Raw genomic sequence first — 12,984 nt, forward strand, 5'->3', positions numbered from 1 at the left:
TATCGTAGATATATTTCTATGTCCATTGGATATAACCAATCATCAGTACGATGACCCTTCATAGATGCTCGTAAGTACAGCTAGACCAATTTACCATTTTTTCCCTGTAATTACATCTTACTCCTTAAGTACCACTGTTCCCTCTAATGAACAATACAACATTGTCCTACTATGTGTGAACACCTCTCGGGCATGAGAAGGTGTGTGGCGCCACATCATTCAAACCTCGGGATCAGCCCTTAAGGGAGCAATCTATCTACTTACCCCTGCTTCAGGGAAGGAGTGAACTTCATCTTGTGAAGCTGAATTCCCAGGTCCCAAATCAGACGAATCCCCAAAGTGGTAGGTTTAAGTCAGTGCTCTGGCCACTCGCACCCATTCAAATCAAAGAACCGCCCTCAATGGCAAGAGTTCCCAACTTACTTAGGATTGAGGTCATGTTACCTATGGTCATCCCAATGAAGTGAAGTCTCTGTCATGAACAGAGTTATATGACGAGACGTCAACATTTCGTGGTAAGGTCTTATACAAACTCTTTGTATAGGATGCCTCCGCTCACATGTCCTCTACACGAATGATCAGGATTAGACATCTATGACAAGTCACAACACTTGTAACTAATCCATAAAGCGGATCGTCTTCGTAGTGTTACCAGGATAAGGTTTTCCTCCTATATCCATATACGACAGGCCATTTTGGTTATCACTTAAGACATGATCCACTTGTATGTCACTACATACATGCTTAAGTTACATAAAGACAACTAGGAATATTAGGTTTATTGATTTGTGGTAAAGCAAATAAAATATCTAAATGTGCAAAGTCAAGAAGTGAAGTAAATATCATATATTATACATCACAAGTATTCGTACAAAAAAAATGTTTACAAACTCAGGACACGAGACTTTAGGGCATCAACCCTAACAGTAGGAACTTAAAGCTTCTCTCGATATCCTTTCTATCAATCGAATCATCATTCTTAAATACTCTTTTTTTTAAGTTTATAAATTTGTTCTTTTTCTTCTAGATTTATTAATGGTAGTTGGGTACCATTTAAACCTGTGATTAAACAAAATTCTTTTAATCCAAACTCTACTTTATGCCTATTTAAGTTAAAAGCCAAGACATTTAGCTTATTTGTGATGCATTGTTTTCTTAGAAGGTAGTTTATGAATCTTGTGGGCATTTTCTCAATTTTTATATTTAGAAAGTGGCAGAAATGACCATTTCTAAAAGTATTTAAATTCCTATCATCTAATTGGTTTTTTATAATTTGTATTACATCTAATGAGATACATATTGTTATCTTTAAATGCTTGTTCTGGTTTTGCATTATTGTTTGATGTTCATGTTCTTGTTTCACATGTTTAATCATACAACTATTAGCAATAAACAAGTGATATATGTCTATATTCTATCATTAACTATCACTCACTATTATCATTTAATGACTTCCATCATTGTCTATCATCGATAGACAGTGATGGAAGTCTGAATTCTATCACTATCTATTGCAAATCATGAAATGTGATAGGCAGTGATGGTGTCTATCACTGTCTATCAAGTACTTCTTTATATACAAAAGCATGACAATTATAAGTAGTCTACGAATGATAAAAACACCATCCGTAAAAGAAATAGCAAAACCAACTAAACGTATCTAAGAAAACATAATGTATATACATTGGTAGTGGTATGAACGATAGACAACAAAAAAATACTTAATGTCATATATAGACACTAATAGTAGTTTGTTTATAGTAGCCATCAAACATATATGAGAAAATGTTCATATCACTGATAGACAGTGATATACCACTATCAATGTCTATCATAGTTTGTTTATACCTTCCGTTTTAGTTTCCCTTGTTCTCCCTTTTGTGTTTTTGTCTTCTTTTGTTTATTTGATGATTCTTCTCATTTAACTGTCTTCCTTTTGTTGTTGCTTACCATTTGTACAAAAAAATTAGGGTTAATAATTATTACTACTAAACAAGAAATAAGAAATAGGCTTAATAACTATAATCACTCATAAATTGATTAAAAGAAAAAAAAAAAAGAGTTCTACCTTTTATGTTAAGTAATTACTGTTGTAGTTGTAGAAGAAGCAGTTGCGGAAGAAAGATTAAGAAAAAGAAGAAGAGGCCCAAGACGGACTAAAATGGAAATGAATAGCAGAAGAAAAAGGACGTAAATAGAGGAAAAAAAAAGCAGCAATGTCGATGAAGTAACGTCAATGGAAGAAAAGTACCTGCAACTTCGATGGAAGAAAATGACATAAGTAGGGAAAAAAAGAACATGAAGCAACATGATGAAAGAAGAAGAAGAAGAAGAATAAAGATTTTGACAGAGACGACAAGATTGGAGGGAGGCGAAACGTTTGTTTTGTTCGATTTGAGGAGATGAAGTGTTTGTTGTTGGGAAAAATCGGGTGAACTAATCGGGTTTTATGTTTTCCGTTTTTCTTTTTCATTTGGGCTGGGCTTTTTTGGTATTTTACATCATTTTTGGGTTTGGTTGGACTACAACTATTCTTAATGTTTTTTTTGCTACAAATTGTAAATGATTTGACCCAATTTTTTATATTTAAAAATCCCCCCTTCAAAATAACATTTATTTATATGTAAACTTAATAATATTCTCGTGTAGCATGAAACACAAATAATATATTTTTCAAAAAAATCTAATAACATTTCCATGAATAACCAAAAACATTTATTTTTAATCTCTAGACAATTTATTCTTAGACATCTCAAGGCTTAAAGTATGTTTAAAATTATTGAAATAAAATGTCTTAAAGTAGGTTCAAAATTAATTTTGAAATAGTTGAAATTATTATGTTTAGAATAATTATAGTACATTTTTTTATAATGCAGAATTGGTTTAGTGATATAAAACTTAATTTAAAATGTATAATATCAAACATTGTGATTATATATGGTACAAAATTATAATAAAACTCTCAAGTTGAATTTTTAGTCAAATTCTATAAATAAAAACAAATTTTTAAAAGAAAAATTATTTTAAATGGTAAAACTGTTGAAAATATATAAAATTTTACTATAATTTATAAATATTTTAGTTTATTTTTTATATTTAAAATAGATATTTTTAAAAGTATTTTTTTTAATTTTTCAAAATTTGACTTAAGTAAAATTAGTATCTATCGACTTAATTTTTTTAAAAAAAATAAAAAATCAAATAATTATCCAACGAAACTTGAACTAAAAACAATTCCAAAAAGGAAAAAACTTGATTTATGAGGTCATCAAAAGTGGAAAAAATGGAAAAGAAAAGAAAAAGGGGAAGAAAACCTAATACCCGTTCTTCCTGATCACCTTTTCCCCCTCTCCCTCAAGCCTCAGCCGCCTGAGAGGCGTTTTCCGGCATCTATACCAACCGGCGGCGAACTCCGACCAGCGAACCTCGCGAAGGCAGCCATTCACCCTCGATCCTTGCCGTAGCTTCACTGATCTCAGACAGACGCGTTCCGGGGGTTCCAGCAGCATCTTCCGGTGGTTTAGCAGCGTGTTCCGACGGTCTTGAAGGCGCTTTCCCGACGTCTGCGCAGCCAGCGAGCGGTAGTTATCTCCGGCAGCCACCGACATACCGGCGGCGCGCGTCTCTCCCTGGTTCTAGCAGCGTTGGCCATATGTTTTTGCTTCGATACGCTTCGGTCGCTTGACCCACAGTTCTATCGATCTCAGATTTGAACACCCACTACCCAATACTTAGTAAGTTTGAGGGGTGTAAGTCAATCCATTTACATGTCGAGTTTAAGTGCTAATATTTGGAACCTCACTGGGTGTAATTTCAGATTGATTTCTTGGGATTACATTGAGTGAAGGGTGAAGACTCTTATTGAGTAAACGTTCGGATCACTTTTAGGTAAGTTTGAACCTTCAGGAATTTAATCTCAAGCTTTGGTGGTTCGATGTAATAATTATAGTAGGCGGAACCAATGGTGGTAAATAGCTAACTCTCAGAATTCCTTAGTGCTTAGTTAGATGGCTGGAGGAATGTTTGATTTAGCTTTAAATCTTAAGCTTAAATTGCCTGTATGGTTAGGTTCATAGAACAGTTTCCAGGTTGGTTCTCACTAAAAAGTGTGTTACTTCGAGGGGACTCAGTCTGGATTACTGCAAATTCCTTTACCAACAAAGCAATCCGAGGATGAAGCAACTATGGAAGTTCTCTGTTCCTCGTAGGCTCTTAGTAAATCGCAACATTTTTGTTCCTTTTGCCTTCTCTATCACAAACACTTCGAATTATTACTTTTTACCTCATGGCCTCCATACTCAATCCCGCTCTCCCTCGTCACCTCCACCCTCAATCTCTTCATTTCCTTACATTATTGAAATATTTTCCAACAAGCCTTCCGACCATGATATCTTGGCGAGAAGTATTATGCAAAGGAAGGTCATGGAGGTGAGTCGTGAATTGATTCAGAACGCAGAGGATTCTGATAAGATAGTGAAAATATTGGAAGACAGTGAAGACTTGCTCTTGCAGAAACACACCGATGGTTCTGCTTTTATCGAGTTGCTGAAGCAGTTGGATTCACAGCCTCACTTAGCATTGGAGGTGAGTTTGATTTTACATACTCTAAGAAAATTGCTTCATATGTAGTGTCTAAATCTTATGTTTATGAGGTATTGTAGTTTGCGTCAAATTGTTATTTGTTTTACTTGTGTCTTACGGGGGGTTTTCTTCTTTATTTATTGTTCTTCTTTTGTACTACATGTGGAGGTTAAGTACATCTCGATGATATTTTGAGTGAAATGAATTTAAATGCATTATTTGAATTGATTAGTATGCTTTAGTTAACGTTGAGTTTGGTTAGTCATGTTTTAGCAATGTTGAAATTTCATTGAAGTGGAATTATTACTTTTGATGCTTAATAGTACATCATTAAGCAACTTGGCAGTCATGTGCAAGACCTTGACAAATAATTTGACGATACTAAATTTCTGATCAGCTTATTCTTTTGCACTTAGGTGTTTAATTGGAGAAGGAGGCAAGAAAGTTCTTGTCCTTTAACTGTAGAGGAATATGCTAAGGGAATTACAACTGCGGGTCGATCTAAAAATATTGGCCTTGCAGTGGAGTTGTTCACTGAGGCTTTTAATAAAAGGGTCAAGGCGACCTCTATTTATAACGCATTGATGGGAGCTTACATGTTTAATGGCTTGGCCGACAAATGCAACTCATTGTTTCGGGATCTTAAGAGGGATGCAGATTGTTTTCCTACTATTGTAACATATAACATTCTAATATCAGTATTTGGTCGCTTGATGTTAGTCGATCATATGGAGGCTACTATGCAGGAAATAGATGATTTAGATCTCTCCCCTAATGCGAACACGTACAATAATCTAATAGCTGGGTATGTTACTGCATGGATGTGGGATAAAATGGAGCAAACCTTTATGAAGATGAAGGCGAATTCAGTAGAGCCCAACACTGAGACTTTTTTGTTAATGCTTCGTGGATATGCACATTCTAACAACCTTGAAAAGATGGAAGAGATACATGACTTGATAAAAGATCATGTCAACAACAAGAATTTCCCTCTTATTAGAGCTATGATATGTGCATACGGTAGGAGTTCTATAACAGATAAAGTCAAAAAGATTGAGGCTTTGTTGGAGCTTATTCCAAAAGAAGAATATAGACCATGGTTGAATGTCTTATTGATAAGAGTCTATGCTCAAGCAGATTGGTTAGAGAGAATGGAAAATTCAATAAACGAGGCATTTGAACGTGGCACTTCAGTAAATACAGTCCATGTGATGCGCTCCATTATTGCCAGCTATTTTCGGTGTAATGCAGTGGACAAGCTAACGAACTTTATAAGTCGTGCTGAATGTTCAGGTTGGAGAATCTGTCGATCTTTATATCATTGTAAAATGGTTATGTTTGCATCAGAAAAGCGGTTTGAAGAAATGGAGTGTGTCCTTGATGAAATGAAAAATATCAACTTGGATTGGACAAAAAAAACCTTTTGGATTTTGTATAAGGCCTACGTAATAAGTGGTTGCAGGTACAAGGCCGACCAGGTGGTATGTTATATGTGCAAGCTTGGGTATGGGATTCCCTTGGATTCATCTCCATCTTGATGTTCTCTTCCAGTTGAATGATTGAAGGAATGAAAATTCCACGATTGACTTATCCAATTGTTCTTATTGGTTTTTCTAATGAATAAGTGCAGAACCGAGATTTCTGAGATATCTTAGGTATGCATCATATCTCATTCTTATTATCTGTCATTTTATTACCCTTGCTTGCTTCCCATGCCTATTACTTGGACTATTTGTTACATTTTCTGTGTGTATGTGTGTTTTTATTCTTGTGTTGCTAGAGGGAGATTATTTCTTTTTTGGGTATGAGTATTTGGGCTTATTAATATAAGTGAAATTCAAGGCGCTTCATTGATTAACATATTATTATATTTATCATTTATTCTTACAAGCTACGTTAAAGGAAGATTTAAGGCTTAATTGTCTGTTATCAAAATGTTTATTATTAACATCTAGTAGGCTATTATGCATTGAAGAGGGAAATAAGCAGTGCTTATTTTTGGATATCTAACCAATTATGACAATTTTATACTCTTATTATTTTGGGTGTTGGTGGGTCATAAAGGTTTTGGTTCTTAATAACAATTTAGTTCTACTGGACAAAAATGAAATAATACAAGGGCACACAAAAAACCAAATCCACATAATCCCCTAAGGAAAAAAGGGACCAAGAAAATAAAATATTGCTTAATTACTAATTACAAGAAGTCTTTGTAATTGAAGCCCAAAGGGAAACTTAATAGAGAAATTACTCAATTTTCTAGGAGAAGAAAATAATTTATAATCAAATTATTCAAATATATAATCTAAATTTAAATATTTAATTCGAACATATTTATTATATTGACCATTAAACAATGAAACTTGAAATTTAATTATAATATTTATGTAATAATAATAATAATAACATAACATAAAATTATTAGAATAAAGAGGCTAACGGGGTGGGGCCGGAGACAGGATGAGGACAGGGAATGGGAATGTAATCTAGGGGAAATTTTTTTCCCTTACTCCCTCCCCCATTCCTTGTTTAGATGGAGAATCCCCGCCTCGTTAGGTGTGGGTTCCACTGGGAAAATGAACATCTCTACTTTGTTATTTCTCTCAAAACCCATAACAAAACACAGACCCCTGCTAACTACAAGAACCGTCATTTCTTCCTAAAAGGCAGATGGAGAAGGAACTCCCCAAGCAAACTTCCTCCTAGGTAAGTGATCTAGATTTTCCTTCGCCTTTTGGCAGAGGATACAAAAGAGAAGACCAACTAATGAAGGCAACTTTCTTGAAATCCAATCCAAAGGGTCTTGCTAGTGCTAGTGCTAGCACTACCAACAACTCCAGAAGCAATCTATTAAGATAAATTGGTTCAAAATCATAAAACGGGCATTTAGTTCTGCACCCCTAACTGGTGTTTTTTTTTTTTTAAAATTAAAAAACTTGTTTATAAAGTTCATTCTTTATTTTGTTCTAGCCCCACTTCAATGCACTTTTTTTTTTTAACCTTTCTTTCTTGAGGGAATTGTGAACCAGGTTTACTCTTTACTTTATCTTTCAGAAAGCTTAAGGAATAAAAAATTTGATTAACTTTTATTTACCTGCTGTTGAGTATTCTGTGGCCAAGTTTTCAAATATTTATCTTGTAGTATTTCTAGAAGTTAGAACTTATTCTTTTATAGATATGTTCAGTTAGGATTAGTTCTCTTGCAATACTATTAGTCTATTTTAGCCTATGATCGTATTGTTTATTTATTCTACCTGAATATTTTTGTGCTAGTATAAATCAGGACATTTGCTTATGGATAGACTAGAGTGCTAAAATGATGACCCGAAAATGGACGTTAGGAGTTATTCGATGTCTTTTTCATGTTCTTAGTTATGCCTTGCAGAAGTATTTGTTTTGCTAGCTTGGCTATAGTTTTGATCCCTTGCAAACTAAATAAACTTTTCATTTAGGAGATCTATGATAACAATCATGGGTTGGTTTAATAGTAAATGAGGAGCTTGACCTTGATAAAGGGTGTTAAGAAGTCATAGGTTCAATTCATGGTGGCCACCTACCTAAGATTTAATATCTTATGGGTTTCCTTGACACCTAAATATTGTAGGGTTAAGTAGGTTCTTTCGTTGAGATTAGTCATGGTGTACATAAGCTAGTCTAGATACTCACGGATATTAGGAGGAAAAAAAAAAAAAAATTAACTTTTTTGCAAATTGAAAATGAACCTTTGGAACTAAATGATGGAAAGTTTCGGTTTTTGGGCTTCTCTTGCTATAGGCCAGGCTTCATCATTGCACTGATCGCTACAAACTACTGTTGATAGGATACACAGTGAGTTGTTTTTGAGACTTAATTATGGTTGGTTTTGATGTCTACTTGATGAATTTTACATACATATTTGTTTATTTGGTAGAAATCAAGCATTTGGAGCAAAACAGAAAATTTAAAGAATATATCGAGAAAAATGAGTCAATTGGACAAGATCAATTGAAGGAATCAAGTAAAGGAAGAAGAAATCGAGCTTAAGACTCGAGGGGCAGTATCGTGATGTTGCACAAGCCACACCACCCATGAGAGTGTAGTGTTGCGAGTGTCTCAACGCTACAAGATTTTCAACATATATCACGCAAGCCACGGATGAATTGCACGCGCACTACTTTTCGGAGTGTTTTGTTTGATGCCATGGACGACGTCTCCATGCTACGAACTCATCCCTTTTCCCTTTTTCTTTTCTTTGAAAGAATTGAGATTGAAATATTTTCTTCTCTTTTAAAATAAGATAATTACTATTATTGTTTTTTTTTTTTTTACAATGAGGTTGTACTATATTTAATGTAACAAGTCATTGTATGATTTTTATTTTTTTTATTTTTTATTATTGTTACAATTGAATCATGTCCATAAACTTGTAACTTGAAGCCAAAGTAACGGATGTTGCTACCAAAAAATCTTGTTCAATTCTTCTGCCTCTATTATATTTAAAAATGAACATTTATAGGAATTATTTACGAGACTTTATCAAACTATAAAGATTAAGTTCTAATTTTTAAAACCATAGATACTAAATTATAATTTTTGTTAATCCTATACATAGCATTATGGTTTAGATCTTGGTGATCTTTGCTTGTGATCCTTGCTCGTAGCTAGATACTCTTCACCAACAATGTAGGTAGCTGGAACAAATGTGAGAATGATATTAAGAACCACTCCTAGACAAGAAAAAGGAAAAAGAAAAATGATGAACTAAACCCTAGCAAAAGCACAAGTTTGGAGGTATTTTTAGGGGCATTTGCAAAAATAGCAAAAAATATATATTTTTAAATTTGTAAATTTATCAATAGTTTTTTAAATTTTACAAATATAGTAAAAAAAAATATTAAAGCAAATTTCCGTTTTTTATTATTTCAAATTTACTCTTATTGGTGTATCAACATATATCAATAAATATATTTGATATACTTTATATTCGGTATGTCATTCATCTAATATACTTTATATTTCGTATATCGGTTGACTTATATACCAAACATAAAGTATACAAGTTATACAATTGATATATACCATTCATATACCGTATTTATAATGTCAAAAAGTGCTTGTACATTTGCTATTATTCATGGATTTTGACTAATATACCAAGTATAAAGTATATAAGTTATACAATAGATATATCAAATTTCACTACAAGAAATAGTGACTCTTCCGACGCCTAAAACAATCGTCAGAACATAGGTTGTCGGGAGAGAGATCGTCTCTCGACAAAGTAAGAATGTCGTCGGAAGTGTGAAATAACTCCCGAAGGTGTATGCGTTTTGTTGGGAGTTCGTAAGAACTCCCGACGCCTCATCATGCCTGTTAAGCATTGGGAACGGAGGACAATCTCCACAGTCCAAACTCCCAACAGGCTATGGGAGCCCGTCGGGAGTTCCCATTTAAATCCCCAGCCCTTCATCTTCTTTCCCAAATCTACTCATTTTTTCCATTCTAACCCTAGCACAACAGCGTGAAAAATCATCTGGCAGCCCTTCATTCTTCAATCTTTCGTCAAGTCATCGTCTGTCTGGGGCCTGCCCGCGCATTCGTCCGTCCGGTCAAACCTAGCACAGCACGTTCGTCCATTTGCTCCACGCTCAACTAGGTAATGTTGTCTTGTTTTTTTCTTTTTTTTCAATATATATTCATAGATCTAGTATTTTTTTTTCAAATGTATGGATGAACAAATTTGTAAATCTAGAGATTTTTTTTTTTTTATTGTTTTGGATCTACCTAGTTTGTTTAATATTTTTGGACAATATTTTTGTGTAATTTGGAGTTTATTATTTCAGATTGAACTGATGTTTGATTGGGCTGGAGTTTTTTTTTTTATTTGGAGTTTATTGTTTTATATTGGAGCTACATCTACGTGTTAGGTTATTGAGGACTAATAACAATACCTTTATTATATCTTGAGATTTGTTTAGATGTTAATTAATGAGTTTTGTTCAGTTTGATTGTTGAAATTTACTAGCCATTAATGAAAATGACATTTTCGTTTTAAATTGATATATATGTGTGTGTGTGTGTGTGTGTATGTATATATATATATATATATTAATAAGACTTAGGTTTGTTCAAAGAAAGTAAGGCTTGGCTATATTTTACCTTCAATGAAAAGATGATGTGATGATATTTTATTTCTCATTCTCTTTATTCATGAACCACCATCTATTAACACTAGCCCAATTTGATCTTAGTACTGTTCATTATCTAAATAATACAGGTTATTGTTTTGGATTACAAGTTGGTCAGAAAAGGTTTGTTTTTAAGGATGAATAAAGAATGGATCAAACTTAGGAATAAGTTATCAATGGAGTAGAGAAGGAGTATCTCAGTTTTTAGATGTGGCGAAGTTTCATGTTAATGATTCTAGACGAATAAAATGTTCATGCAAGAATTGTAAGAATTCAATATAATTAAAATTAGTTGTTGTGGAGCAACATCTATTAACATATGGAATATCTCCCTCATACTATGAATGAATATACTAGGGAGAGCCAGTTAACTTATCTAGAGGTTTTGAAAGTCATACAACTCATCCAATACACAATGTTGAAATAAATAGTATAGAGGGTAATGTTGTTAAAGAAAATGAGATGTTGAATCTTATAAACGATCTACATGTTCCAATTGAAAACGAAAATGCAAATGAAGAAGGGATTGAGAATAAAATGTCCTCTAATGGTCAAGAAAGAGATACCACAAACTTATTCGATGATTTAATGACAGAAGCACATAATGAACTATACCCTGGTTGTTCACAATTTTCGTCCTTGAAATTTTTAGTGAAGTTGATGCATATCAAAGTTCTTAATGACTAGAGTAACGAATTGTTTGACATGTTGCTAAAATTGTTAAAAGCAGTGTTTATAGCCAGCACCGCTACACCAACTTCTTTTTATGTAGCTAAGCAAAAATTGCGTGACTTAGGCCTAGGTTATGAGTCTATTCATGCGTGCAAGTTGATTATGTATTGTACTGGAAAGAATTTGTCGATTTGCAATAATGCCCCATTTGTGATGAGTCTTGGTACAAAGTTAATGATGACAAGGGTAAAAAAATACCACATAAGGTATTGCGTCATTTTCTATTGATACTAAGATTAAAACGATTGTTTGTATCAAAAGAAAGTGCTTCCAACATGAGATGGCATAAAGATAAGCAAGTTGAAACGGAGGATGTGTTGTGACATCTAGCTAATGCAGAGGGGTGGAAACATTTTGATCATGAATTTCCTCATTTCGCTTTAGATCCTCAAAATGTTCTATTGGGATTAGCTTCAGGTGGGTTCAATCCATTTGGAGATGTGAGTATTTCATATAATATGTGGCATGTGGTGATAATCTCTTATAATTTGCCCCCTTGAAAATGCATGAAGAAAACAAATTTCTTCATGTCTTTACTCATATATGGTCCAAAATCTTCTAGAAAAGAAATTGATGTTTACTTGCAAACGTTGATTGAATATTTGAAAGAATTACGGACTATTGGTGTGCAAACTTATGATTATGTTACTTGTGAGTTTTTTCAACTATATGCGACCTTATTGTGGACTATTAATGACTTCCCTGCATACAATGACTTATCTGGGTGGAGTACAAAAGGTTATCAAGCATGTCCCATATGCAAAAAAGATAATTCATCCTTCGAGATAAAAGGGAAAATATCATTTATGGAACATCGACGTTATCTTCCAGAGATTCATAATTGGCATAGAAGTAAGTAACACAGTGAAAAAGTTGAACGTAGACCTCCTTCTCCAGTTAGAGATCTTACAAAAGATAAATATGTTGAACTTTCCTTTACTTAGTAAACATCCATCAAAGCAAGATAAAAAAAAAAAAAAAATCAAATTCTGAACTGGACTAAGAAAAGTATTTTTTTTTCCAACTTCCATATTGGTCCAGACTATTGTTATGACATAAATTGGATTGTTAAATATTGAAGGAAAAACAACGGATACAACAAACGCTCGGTTAGACCTACAATATTTGAAGATAAGAAAGGACTTACATTTGGTACAAGTGGATAATAGATTTGTAAAACCACATGCAACGTACACATTAACCCATAGCTTCTTGAACTTTTTTTAAGGTCTCTCTCCCAGAGTTCAAGAGTATACACTTAACGGATTTTGTTTTGTAAGTATTTGAAATCGGTGAAATTTCCTAATGGATTCGTGTTTAATATATCATGATGTGTGAATGACAAAGATGAAAAAATATCGAGGCCGAAAACACACGACTGCCATGTGTTGCTTCCTAGACTACTCTCTATTTGTATTCGAGCATACCTACCGAAGAACATGTCCACTACTATTGGTGAATTGTGTGCATTCTTTCACGACTTATGTGCAAAAACAATACGTGT

At 33.6% G+C, this 12,984-nt stretch overlaps 1 protein-coding gene and 1 long non-coding RNA gene across 3 annotated transcripts; one reads left to right on the plus strand and one right to left on the minus strand.

The window, feature by feature from the left end:
- Positions 1-1,703: 1,703 nt before the first annotated feature.
- Positions 1,704-2,257, minus strand: LOC120090462 (uncharacterized). Its single transcript, XR_016524859.1, has 2 exons — positions 2,069-2,257; positions 1,704-1,945 (listed from the first exon to the last, which is right to left on the minus strand). It is a non-coding gene; the product is annotated as an uncharacterized LOC120090462 (long non-coding RNA).
- Positions 2,258-3,911: 1,654 nt separating this feature from the next.
- On the plus strand, positions 3,912-9,091 carry LOC120090460 (Tetratricopeptide repeat (TPR)-like superfamily protein). 2 transcript variants are annotated; one of them, XM_039048141.2, is made up of 4 exons: positions 3,912-4,584; positions 4,998-6,236; positions 8,356-8,409; positions 8,492-9,091. In XM_039048141.2, exons 1-2 carry the CDS (start codon positions 4,174-4,176, stop codon positions 6,117-6,119), a joined length of 1,533 nt encoding a protein of 510 aa, XP_038904069.1. In that variant the 5' UTR covers positions 3,912-4,173; the 3' UTR covers positions 6,120-6,236; positions 8,356-8,409; positions 8,492-9,091. The 2 variants fall into 2 exon arrangements, with proteins under 2 accessions (XP_038904069.1, XP_038904068.1); XM_039048140.2 differs by lacking the exon at positions 8,356-8,409.
- Positions 9,092-12,984: the final 3,893 nt, after the last annotated feature.

Source organism: Benincasa hispida, chromosome 11, assembly GCF_027475165.1.
Source record: "Benincasa hispida cultivar pf3 chromosome 11, pf3_genome.v1.1, whole genome shotgun sequence".
In the NCBI taxonomy this organism is placed as follows: Eukaryota; Viridiplantae; Streptophyta; class Magnoliopsida; order Cucurbitales; family Cucurbitaceae; genus Benincasa; species Benincasa hispida.

Bases quoted from the DNA above. Each gene is read 5' to 3' on its own strand.
- LOC120090460 (XM_039048141.2), top strand. From the start codon at position 4,174: ATGAAGCAACTATGGAAGTTCTCTGTTCCTCGTAGGCTCTTAGTAAAT. The intron at 4,585-4,997 runs GTGAGTTTGATT...TTTTGCACTTAG, and splicing joins AGCCTCACTTAGCATTGGAG to GTGTTTAATTGGAGAAGGAG.